Raw genomic sequence first — 12,880 nt, forward strand, 5'->3', positions numbered from 1 at the left:
ACAGAATGGAAAAATCTCCACCTGTATGGCTAATAAATAACATTCAAGCATGCTAATGTCCTTATACTAACTTTCTTTCTGTAAAAACTCATCTAGGAGCTGAGCAGAAACGGAAGAAAAGGGGTGGGGTGGCCTGGAGGGTATAGGTCAGCAATGCTGCACTGGCCTAGCATGTCCAAAGCACCAGAAGACAGGGCAGGACACCAGGTCCTCTGCTGACATGGAGCTACCCACTCCGGAGAGGCCGGAGGCTCCTTGCTAATCTCTCAGAGCTTCATAGCTGCTGTGGCTCGCTGTCACATTTTTTTTTTTTTAAGTTTTTTTTTTTTTTTTTGGTTCTTTTTTTCGGAGCTGGGGACCGAACCCAGGGCCTTGCGCTTCCTAGGCAAGCGCTCTACCACTGAGCTAAATCCCCAACCCCTTAAGTTTTTTAAGACAGGTCTTTCTATTCATTCCTGGTTATTCAAGAAATTATTATGTAGAACAGGCTAGCCTAAAACTCAGAGAGATCCGCCCACCTCAGCCTCCGGAGTGCTGAGATTAAGAGCATGTGCCACCAGGCTCTGCCAACATCAGACTTTAAAGTCACATTCAGTGCTTTTAAAAACTGATCCAACACCCTATAGGAAGGGGGGAGGGAAGGATGTTTCAAATTTAAAAAAAGCTTTTTGAACTATTCAGTACTTTATTATCAAATAGGTTTATAAAAAAAAAAAAAAAAAAAAAAAAAAAAAAAAAAAAACTGATCTTCCTCAATGCAATGGTGGCACATGTCTTTAATCCTAGCACTTGGAAGGCAAAGGCAGAGGCAGAGGCAGAGGCAGAGGCAGATCTTAGTGTGTTCCAAGGCCAGCGTGATCTGCAGAGCAAGTTCCAGAGCAGCAAGGGCTACACAGAGAAACTAAAGAAAAAAAAAGAAGGAAGAGAAGAAGGAAGAAGAAGGAGAAGGTGAAGAAAAAAGAGGAGGAGGAGGAGGAAAAAGGAAGGAAGGAGGAAGGAAGAGAAGGCAGAGGAGGAAGAAGACCAAAAACTCCTGCACTGGATTTCACATCTAAGTCTGGCAGGTTAGTATTACAGAGAACTGTCACCATAGAACTCATTCCCACTTAGTTCCTGGAGTTTGATTTATTTATTTATTTTTTAAAAGATTTATTCATTTATTATATATAAGTACACTGTAGCTGTCTTCAGACACACCAGAAAAGGGCATTGGATCTCTTTACAGATGGCTGTGAGCCACAATGTGGTTGCTGGGATTTGAACTCAGGACCTCTGGAAGAGCAGTCAGTGCTCTTAACCACTGAGCCATCTCTCCAGCCCCCTGGAGTTTTACTTTGATCCCCAGGAAGTCCTTTTATAAAACTACATGCTGATGCTGACACAACAACTCATTTTCTCTCCTAATATAACACTTTTTGATTCTTCCTAATCTTTTTATCATCATACATGTTAGGCAGAACCCCTGCTCATCGTCTGTTCTCATTGCACCCACAGAGAACACGAGCATGTACACACACATGCACACGTACCCATCTGCTTGGAGAAATTGTGGATTAAAGCCGTAAGTTCCCAGTAACCCACCCAAGAGTGCCCTGCCTGCCCAGGGGCTCAGTTTTCCACCATGTATGGACACACCCCTAGCTCCTAGCTGGCACATGGTCAACACTCCTTGCCTAAGCTCTATAAAATCCCCTTGCTTTATCGTGGCCCCATGACTTTGATGTCCTCCATCTGTGAGATCAGTGAACTCAGCCTAGAGCTGCCTCTATTATCCTAGATAAGCCTGCCATTATCTACTTTTAATCTGGTCTAATATGGCCTATATCTGTATCAATGAGGGAGAGAAATAACTATCAATAAGCATACCTCAAGCTACCTGACTACCTTCATTTCTCCTGAGAATATGCCCAGAGTGGGAACAAGGGCACAGGATGTAGATTAATATACAGCTTTACTTAACAGACTACTGATTTTCAAACATAGCCAATCATCTCCGCAGGCATCAGTGATATATTTCTTACCCATGTCCTTTTCACTGGCAGGGTTGGTTTTGTCTATGCTGCCAGTGTCTGGTCCTGTATAAATCACCACCTATCTGGGCGGTATTGTCAGTAGTAGACACCTGCCCCATGAGTGGGAATCCTTGAACTCTAGTTCTAGTACTGCCACAAACAGCATTTCTGCAGAAATGATCACTCTCCCACTACACTGTAATAAACCATACCATCAGATGAATAAATGGCTATGAAAGACTGTCAATCCCTACACTAAATACACTTAGTATACACTGAGTGTAATCTAACAATGGGGAAAAACAATAAACATTCAAAATTAGTCCACCTGCTTTCTTTTTCTTTAGCATGGAATAGAGTTTATTCAGGGCATGGGGAGGGGAGTCAAGAGGGTAGTATAGGGAGGGAACAGAGGAGAGGAGTAGAAGAGTAGAAGCTGGCCATGAGCACGTGGAGAGAAGCGAGGAGGAAAATAGGGAGAAAAGGGACAAAGGGGGAAGAGGGTAAGAACAAGAGAGCAAGAGAGAACAAGAGAGCCTACCTACATGCTTTTGCAAGGACTTTCTTAGGTAGCCATGACGGAAGTTCTTGCAAGAATGTAAAACATACCTATTAAATACTGACACTAACTTACACCTGAGGTTTAAATCCCATCCCACAATGTTCTATGGCTTAGTTTATAAGGTCTTCATACTTTCAGATCACAGATGCTCCTTTTCCCCTCTTTATTAGTAAATGTTTTAAGCTGGTGTCTCGCACTTCACTGGCCTACTTAGCTTCCCCATTGCTGGGCTGCAGGTATCCAGTTGGCAGCCCAGCTCACTGTTCCCTTTCTTCCCAGCCCTTCAACCTTTACACTACTTCTTCCAATGTGTGAACGATGATGCGCTTGTGGATACAGATGCTAAAGTCAGAGGACAGCTTTCAGCAGTTCTCTCTACCAGGGCTAACACAGGCTCTGGGGATCAAGTTCAGGCTGCCGTGCAGCAAGCATGGGGCCCACTAAGCCCCTTTGCCAGTCACTAGGCCTTCTCACTTTCACGTCTCATTTCATTCTGGGATTACACTGGCTATGGCTCCAGGCAGAGTGTAAATAGCTACTATTCTTATTCACTCTCACTGTTCCAGGAAACCTACCAATAATCATTAGAAATAATGCTCACTTGCTGTTTATAAACTGTTTAACATGTCCTTCACTTGCTAATAATTACAAAGCTTCCTTTAAAAACCTCACAAGTGGGTTGAGTGTGGGAACGCCTTAGGTTCCAGTACTCAGGAGACAGAAGCAGGCAGATCTCTGTCAGTTTGAGGCCAGGTCGGTCTGCATGCAAGATCCAGGCCAGCCAGGGCTAAACAGCGAGACACTATCTCAATCAAAGGAACCAATCAAGCAAAGGCTGAAGGGATGTCTCAGGGATTAAGAGCACTGGGTATTCATCCAGAGGACCCAAGTTTGATTTTTGGTACCTACATGGTGACTCATAATCATTTGCAATGTTAGTTCCAGGGAATGCATAGCCCTCTTTAGGTTTCCACTGATATTACACACAAGTGGTACAGCATAGATACAGGGAAAACACCCATACTCATAAAATAAAATTAACAAATAAAAAACCCAAAAACCCCAAACAACAGAAACTTCACCGATGGGTACTAAACTTAACAAAGTGCATCTTTCTGTGTATGTTGATGCCTAGTATTTCTGCTGTTCTTTCAATCAGTGCGATCGATAATGTGTTCAATACTGAAACTACCCAAGAGGCCTCCAATATGACTCAGAAAGTATAACTGACTCCTGAACTTACTCTCTGACCTCACAGACGCTCTAAATAAACATACAACAAAACAAACTTAACTTGTATATCCGTGAGTTCAAGGCTAGCCTGATCTACAAGCTGCAGAACAGCAGGGACTACACAGACTCTGTCTCAAAAACAAACACACACAAACAGCTGACAGAGAAGAGCCATCTCAGCCCTTCACATCAGATATGGAGCTGAGGGCTGAGTCTGGATGGTTGGTCTTGTTCTGGTCCAGCATTTCCTGACTGTCTGCACCCCTTGCTTTTGGAGTAATAATGTCTAATCCATGCCATTCTTAGAAGGATGGAACGCACTGTTTGATTTTACAGGGGTTACAGTTAAGAGTCTCACAAGGGAATGAGGATTTTTGAAGTTGGACTGAATGTATTTTGCATTACTGCCATGACCCTGTGTGGGCTGTGGAATGGTAGTCTGAATGAGAATGGACTTCATAGGCTCAGAGGCCTGAATACTTGGTCCCCACGCTGGTGAAACTACTTAGGAAGATTTGAAAGTGTGGCCCTGGAGGAGGTTTGTCACTACGGGATGGGCTCTGTGGTGTCAGAAGCTTACACATTTCTCAGCTTTCTCTCTGGCTTGCACTTGTGGACAAAGATATAAGCTCTCAGCTACTGCTCCAGTGCCATGCCTGCCTGCCACCATGTTCCTATTGGTGACGGTCATATACTCGCCACCCTCTAAGTACAAGCCCCAAGTTAAATGATTTTTTTACAAGTTGCCTTGGTCATAGTGTCTTACCATAGCAATAAAAAAATCCAGAAAGAAACTCTATGGGGCTGAGGAGATGATCTGGAAGTTAAGAGAACTTATAATTTATTGCTTTTGCAGATGATCTCTGTTCAGTTCCCAGCACCAAAATCACATGTTTTACAACCTCCTGAAACTTCAGCTCCACGTGACCCAATACCTTTTCTGGACATCTGCATTCACATATGCACAGACCCACACTTAGATGCATACATATATGCATACTTAAAACTCCTTTTTCTAAAGCGAACACTACGGCATAAAACATTTTTTTACACAGTGAGTGGCTCATCCAGAAAAGGGAACTGGCAGACTTCTTCTATCTCATAAATTGTCATGTATGTATCCCACCAGGAGCAGAGGAGTACTGTTCTGGCTTCCCAATGCGATCTATTACTCCTGAGAGGCACAAAAGAGCAAACCACTTCCTTCATGTGCTGGGGCACCCACCTGCATCGCAGTACTTGGGAGGTGTAGGCAAGATGCTCAGAAATTCAAGGCAGTATAGACTACACAGCTAGTTCAGAGCCAGTCTATACTACACAAGAGCCCATCTCAAATATGTCCCCTGGCCAAAGGGATGAGGGATCAATATTCTAGCCATCCTCTTAGCACATTTTCTCCAGCACTAGTGATTTTTTTTTTTTTTTTTTCAGAGCTGGGGACCAAACCCAGGGCCTTGCACTTCCTAGGCAAGCGCTCTACCACTGAGCTAAATCCCCAACCAGCACTAGTGATTTAAATGGGCAACCTACCTGTACTCATTAGTGTAGTCAAAATCTTGCTTATTATGAGTCGGCTTAAGGAAATTACATTCTATAACTCCAACCACTCCAACACCCATGTTGTTTGCCTGAAATGGATATAATGAAACACATTTTAGACATCATGCGTGATGCTTGCTACACCCTTCAACAAAGACTTGCATCATAAACTTATTTTGTTGTACTTTATCTTACATGACACCCGTGAAATTTCCTGGTAAGTGCTTAGATTTTTTTTTAAAGTTAATTCCTAAATATATGAGTTTTCTTCCAACTCATTACAAATGTGTTTAGGTGAGAAGTGTGCAAACTGACACATGGGAAGGGAGTGTCCACTGTGATGTGTGTGTCACAGTCAGCCACCTCACGTGAACAGTCCTGCTGCATGGAGAAACTGCAGCGCTCACCCTGCCACCTTTAACTAGCACAAGCACTTGGAAACTGCAGTCTGAGTCCTCTCCGTACCCCACAGTGTAAATAAATCCACACCGCTGTGCTATGCACAACTCATAAGGCATGCTGTAAGGAACTGAGAATGTGAGGTAAATGAAAACCAAAATACTTGGGGATAAAAGAAAGAGAACACACCTAGCCTTAAACTCTAGCATGTGCCCACCTTGGCGGCAGTGCACACTAAAAAGGACACACAGACTAACATGGCCCCGTGAAAAGAGGAGATGGGAACTCACTGAAGTGTCTCATATTTAAATCAAACAGCAAACCTTGTATCAGGACAACTTATTCTCATAATTGCTACCCAGGATCTAGAAAACACGGATACTCTAACAAATACAAACAAACTACATGGTGGGTTATGACAAACAACATACATTACATTACATTACATTACATTACATTACAGCAATGAAGGTCGCTTTAAGGCAGTAGTGATTCTAGGGCTAGAAAGACAGGTTGGAGAACAGGCCCTGCTACCAGGCCTGCCAACCTGAGACCTCAAGCAGGAGGGGCAGTTCTAATCCACCAGGCACTGGTATTTCAGGCTGGTTCTATAAGCACTAATAAACACAACCAAGTTAAAACAACAAACACACACCAATCAATTTCATTCCGATACAAAACAATCATGTGCTCTATGTCCAAATGCAGCCAAGAAACTTGATCCTGGAAGTGTTAGCCTACCATAAAAGCTGAGGCAAGAGAAGCCTGAGCTACATATGAGATGGTCATAGAAAAACACCAAAAAACTTCCCTACAAACAATTCAGTGACATTGATGTGCTTCTGTGGCTGAGAACCACACTTCCTACTAAGTCCTGAGTAAACTGTATACTTATGAGTCCCAATTTCCAAACCTATAAGGTAAATAAGTTCTCTATCTCCTCTTACAGAACAGACTACTGGGGCTCAAATGAAAACGAATGCAGTCAAATGTCAGCTAATGCTGCTTTTAAAAACTGACCCCTACTCAGGTGTGATGGCACACCTTTAATCCCAGCATTTGGGAGGCAAATGTCAATGGATCGATCTCCTTGAATCCAAAACCACTCTAAGCTACAGAGTGAATCCAGCAGAGCCAGGGCTATAGAAGAGACCCTTTGTCAAAAAACAAATAACCCTCCTACCTCCTAAAAAGTCATGAACAAAATAAAACCATTATCAAAATGACCTGTGACTCCACACGCGGTTCCAAAAAACATTTTAAATATAAATCTTACCTTTAACTGGCATCCTACTTTTTCATAAGCCTTGATGAGTCTATTTTTGTGATACATCATTATCCCATAGTGATCTTTATTTCTGCAGTTGAATCCAAAAGTAATTCTTACTGTTTTAGTCTTAAAAATATTAAGGAAAATTCTGAACACAACAGTTCATTCCCTCCAATGACCCTGTCTATATTACTAATAAATCCCAATATACAGGGCTAGATAGATGATGATCTTGGATTGGACACAATTTGATTCTCAGCTCACAACCATCTCAGTCCCACAGGATCTAACAGATTCTACTGGTCTCCCTGGGCACCAGGTACCCAGATGGTACAGATAGCATAAAGGCAAAATACTCATACACATAAAGTCACCCTTTTACAAAAGGACTGGAAGCAGCCAGTGTCCAGAAGCACACCTAGTGCACATGCAGAAAAACAGTGTGGAGACCAGAGCTCCATGGCAGAGGGCTGTGAGACCAGTCAGAGGGTAACGATGCTGGCCATTAACACTGACAAACTGAGTCTAATCCCTGTTTCTCAGAGTGAAAGGAGAACTGACTCCTGCAAGTTGTCCTCTCATCTATACACACACACACACACACACACACACACACACACACACACGACTTTAACAATTATTGTAAGAATAAATAGGAAAATAGCAAACAACACTGAATATGCTTTGCTATGTCACACATTATAAATGAAGGATACTAAAAACTTAGGTCGGTAAACATCACGTTCAATGTAGGCAAGGCTTTTTGAAACCAGCTGTGTCTTCACTTTCTGTCCACGTATGATGATCTGCATCCTCGGTTTAAGGTATAAAATACTGCAGTAAGCCTGCAAAGGAACAGAACAAAGCCGTCCTTTCTAAAGAACTATTCACGAGTTTGCTCAACATTACTCAGATATTAACTGACAGTCTACAGAGGCGGGGCATAGTTCAGAGGTAAGCATGGGATGAGGCCCTCCGAGAAGAGCGTCACAGGAGCGCACCACTACACCTACTCTAGCACTCAGCTGAAGCAGGAGGATCTCCTGTCTCAAAAAGTACTGAAAAAATGGGGCTGGGGATTTAGCTCAGTGGTAGAGCGCTTACCTAGGAAGCGCCAAGGCCCTGGGTTCTGGTCCCCAGCTCCAAAAAAAAAAAGAAAAAAAAAAAAAAAAGTACTGAAAAATAAACTCAACTGTTGGAACACAGTTCAGGGACGGAGAAGCCATGTGGGGAGAATTCTGAGTGTTTATGAGAACTCAAGAAAAAACAAGAGTCTTGTGACCTCAGCTTCTTTAAGACACGGAATTGTCCTTGGAATGCATTCTGTGCTCCTACACCTGGGAATTTCCCCCAGTGTAGTGGTGGAGTGGAACTGAGCTTACCTTAGGTTACTCATCACTGCTTGCTGTTGCTACTGAATTAGCCACCCTTCATGTGTGAGCCTCTACAGGAAAACACGCTTTTGCTATGGGCAGCTGCTTCTTTTGATTGTATAAAACTTGAACTCACTAGAACTTTACTCACAACTTCCTTAACCCACAGAATATAAATTGTCCGAGGCTCTGAATAAAGTTGGCTACTGCACGAGACTTTAGCTCGCTTCATTTGTCAGCGCCATTGTCCCAGGTCCCACTATGTGACACTCAATGACACTTGGACCATTGGGAAGTACCATGTATATTTCTTAAGATTTTACAAAATGTACAGGAACATGTCAAGAAACTGGAGGAAGAAGGGTCCAAATTGTAGGCGTCAAGGGGAGGACCAGGCTAGGAAAATAAAGCTGGGGTCGGAAGACTGCACAGCTGATGGCATGCTAGCGAGTTTATTACCAGCACGGGATCCTACAGACTTGCTGAGGAGATGGGACAGTCAGCAGGAAGCTCATCAATAATGAATGCTGTGCAAAGGGAACAAAGGGATCTCAAGTGTCACAGACCAGCTTCCAGTGGCCCTTGGGTCAAAGTTTTGTGGGAAGAGTCAAAGTTTATAATCAAAAGACAAACTAAAACAATTTACTAGGCAAGAACTATCAGGCAATTTCAAATTCAAGCAAGACACTATCATAAACTGGGCAAGGTTTTCCTCAGAAACTCCAGCCTTAGCTCATTACTGCGCACTGCCTGGAAGGCACCTTGCCTTTTCCGTCCATGCCTCTCAAGTGCTGGGCCACAGGGCTGTGCTAACATACCTGGCTCAAAGTCTGTTTTCATTTCTTTTGGGAAGGAATTTTTGAAACAGGGTCTCACTTTGTAGCATAGGCTAGACTCAAGCCTCTTTCTTGCCTGAGCTGTCCAGAGTGCTGAAAAGAAAGATGTGCGTCACCATGCTCTGATTGTCTTCATTTAACAGGGGGAACTTTAGGTAGGCACAGTTATGGGGTAACATGCCTATGAACCCAGTAATTAGAACGCTGAGACAGGAAGACTGAGATGTAAAGCAAGTCTAGGCTGCCACTGTGCATTCTCCCGCCTGGGACCTGTTTCACACTTAGGCATGACTAATACTAGTCATATACTAGTAACAGGATATGATTAGAAAGAATATACATGTGCTATTGTAATCACTCAAACCTTACAAAAAGTTGCATTATCAAACTTGTAAATGTCTGCTGTTATGTTCAAATTGTCAACTGAACAATATTGAGAATCACCTTGGAGACAATCTCTGGGAGTGTCGGTGAGGGATTTTCTAGATTAGGTTAATTATAGTGGGAAGATCCACCCTAAAAGTGGAGTAACACCATTCCCTGGGTTGGGGTCCCAAACTACATCAAAGGAGAAAATCAGCTGAGCCAAGGCAGTCCCCATTCTGTGCCCTGAGGACACAATGTGACTATTAGCTGTCATCCCTACCATTATACACACCTGAGAACTGAAGCCAAAATAAACCCATCTCGTCTGTTGTGAGACAAACAACTAATACACTTTATCTTATAAACATAGCCTATTTCTAACTCAAGAGATAGTTGCCAGAAAATGTCATCACTGTATGCTGTCTAGTCAGCCACTTATTGTTTTAGAAGACAAATCAAGGATAATCAGGTGTGTCTCCTAGAACATTGTAATTTTAAAGCACTGACTGTGAAGTTCTGTGACTTCATTAGTCAGTATGGTCACCATAAGACGTATTGGATCATCAATTCAAATAAGCTAAGTACAAAATGAAAATGCAAAAGCACTGTAAGAACTGATGTCAGGCTGGAGAGATGGCTCAGTGGTTAAGAGCACTGACTGCTCTTCCAGAGGTCCTGAGTTCAATTCCCAGCAACCACATGGTGGCTCACAACCATCCGTAATGAGATCTGATGCCCTCATCTGGTGTGTCTGAAGACAGCTTTGATGTCGTCAGAACTAAAACAAGGTTCTCTGCCTCCCTCCTCTCTGGATCTTATGCAACCTAAGCTACCTTTGAACTCTCTATGTAGGCAAGGGTGACCTTGAACTCTGGACTCTTTGGCCTCCACCCCCACCACCCCCATTCTAGGATTACAGGCAAGCATCACTATGGCCAGCTTATGTGGTACTAAGGATAAAACCCAGGGCTTTGTGCAGCTAGTAAGCACTCTACCAACTAAGCTATATGCCAAGTCACCTACTAAAATCAGATTCTCTTAGCAATACAGTAGCAATACAGTGAGTTGTTTAGCTAATTCATCTCACACACTTCTTCCAGTCAGAGACTACCAAGGGCGCTACATCCCAAGTGGGTAACGCAAGCCTGCTAACAGTCCTAGTACTTCTTGATCGCTCTTTCCAACAACAGCTGTGTACGTACCCTTAAGGAATAGTCACTCTCAGGGGCAATTTGGTCCATTCTCTCTTGTTTCTTGTACCCTTTCTTCCCTGCTACCTCATCTAAATCCTCAGGAATTCTGATGTCATATTTATCCTTTTCAAAATCAAATTCTGTTGCATTTTTGTAACTGTAAGAAAAAAATTGGAACAGGAAAATTTAATTTTACATCATGAAAAATAAGCAAATACAAAGTGGGAAGGAAAGGATGGATGGAAGGAAGGAAGGAGTGCAAGCAAACCATAGGCAAGGAGTCAGAAGGCAAGAACTAAAGAATCAAAGCCACATAAAAAGCACCCAGGAAGACCCAGGAAAATGCATCATCCATGCCAAAACCCACGCCTACCTGCAACATAAAATGGTGCAGGGCCTTTGCAGTCTGCCATGCTCTCAGTGCCTACCAATGCAGCCACCATATTACCTAGAAACTACACTCTTGGGCATGCATTCCCAAGAGATGCCCGCAGCCCAGCACGCAGCGGTGTCAGGCTATAAAGCACACATGCTCTTTAACAGGTGAGATGGAAAACAATGGCGCTCAACTCACAATGGAATGTCAGTGTGAAACCAGACAACTACTGTACTGATGAACACAAAGACCTGGAACACCAGTGTGGGTCCCAGGGGTTTCACATCTAGAATTATCTTGTAGGTAACTTTTAAAACCACAAGGTCAAGCAATGGTCAAGGTCAGAGGTTGCCAGGACTAGAGAAGCACAGCACAGAAGCAGCAAGTGCAGTGCACTGTGGTGCTTCTGTACTGAGCCAAGTGCCCACACCCTGTCACTATTAACACCTACAGAACATGGGTAAAGGAGACACGAGAGCTGCAGTGCACATAACTACCAGTTACTGCAAAAGAAACAGCAAAGTTTGACTGAAGAGAAAGAAAAATAACCAGGGGGAAGGACAAGAAGGTAAATGCAAGCAAAAGGAAAGAGGGGATTAGAAAATTGAATTCTAGGGGTTGGGGATTTAGCTCAGTGGTAGAGCGCTTGCCTAGCAAGCGCAAGGCCCTGGGTTCGGTCTCCAGCTCCGAAAAAAAAAACCAGAAAATTGAATTCTAAAATACTTTAGTTTTAATGCTATTATTGCTTTATTTCTATGGCTTAATGAATTATAGGCATCTCACAATTATTAATATTTAAAGCTCTAAAATTGCAAAAGATTGTACCCAGCAATAGAGAATTACTCATTTTAGTTTTAACTATTTACTTATTCATTTATTTATTGTGTGTGTGTGTGTGTGTGTGTGTGTGTGTGAGAGAGAGAGAGAGAGAGAGAGAGAGAGAGAGAGAGAGAGAGAGAGAGAATGTATATAGACTTAACAGTTCATTCCCTTCTTCCTCATGGATCTGAGGGAAGACCTGAACTCATGTTATCACACTTGGCTGCAAGCTTACCTTTACCCACTGAGCCATCTCAAACTCAAGAACCGTAAAATTTTAGCATGGTAACACTCTTACTGCAATATTCACTGGACTGGTAGTTCATGGGATCTGATTTTCAGCAGCCAGAGTAGCTAGTATTTCATCCTTTTTTTGGGGGGTCGGGTAGGATTTTTTGGTTTGAGCCTAGGAATGGAACACTGTACAGTGCGACTGGAAATTGAATGACAGGGCTAGGAAACTATTGAGCAATTTGAAAGTGATTCTTTGAAGCCAAAGTGGACTCAATGAAATAAGTTAGAAAAAACAAATCACTAAGTATGCCAAAGGCTGCTTTTCCACTCATTTCTACTCTGTGTGACAGGGGTTAAACATGAAGCATGGACTTTACTTCCCAAATGGCCAACTACCAACAGGTCTCCATTTACCTTCTAAGGTTCCAAATGATGATTCTTGTCCCCTTCTTACCCATGATAGCATCGAGTTCTGCCAGTAATTTCTGTTCCGTAGAAAACAGGGAATGTTCCAGCATCGCTGCTAAGCTTGCTTTTGACTCTGTTAAATAAATCATCTGACGTACGTCCTCAGTTAAAGACTGAAATCAACAAGTCTTACACAACTGGAATATAGAAACCAACTTTAAAATCTCAATAGAAACCAATCCCTAAATATTTGTAAGTCT

At 42.8% G+C, this 12,880-nt stretch overlaps 1 protein-coding gene across 2 annotated transcripts in view; it reads right to left on the bottom strand.

The window, feature by feature from the left end:
• Positions 1 to 12,880, bottom strand: part of Morc3 (MORC family CW-type zinc finger 3) — a 42,926-nt gene that overhangs the window by 15,926 nt on the left and 14,120 nt on the right. For both annotated transcript variants that reach the window (XM_032900394.1, XM_032900395.1), the window contains 5 exons: positions 12,627 to 12,774; positions 10,793 to 10,940; positions 7,732 to 7,860; positions 7,022 to 7,141; positions 5,338 to 5,435 (listed from right to left, as the gene is read on the bottom strand). In XM_032900394.1, the coding sequence (XP_032756285.1) occupies positions 5,338 to 5,435; positions 7,022 to 7,141; positions 7,732 to 7,860; positions 10,793 to 10,940; positions 12,627 to 12,774 (643 nt within the window). The remainder of the gene's footprint in view (positions 1 to 5,337; positions 5,436 to 7,021; positions 7,142 to 7,731; positions 7,861 to 10,792; positions 10,941 to 12,626; positions 12,775 to 12,880) is intronic.

This window comes from Rattus rattus, chromosome 4, assembly GCF_011064425.1.
Source record: "Rattus rattus isolate New Zealand chromosome 4, Rrattus_CSIRO_v1, whole genome shotgun sequence".
NCBI lineage: Eukaryota > Metazoa > Chordata > Mammalia > Rodentia > Muridae > Rattus > Rattus rattus.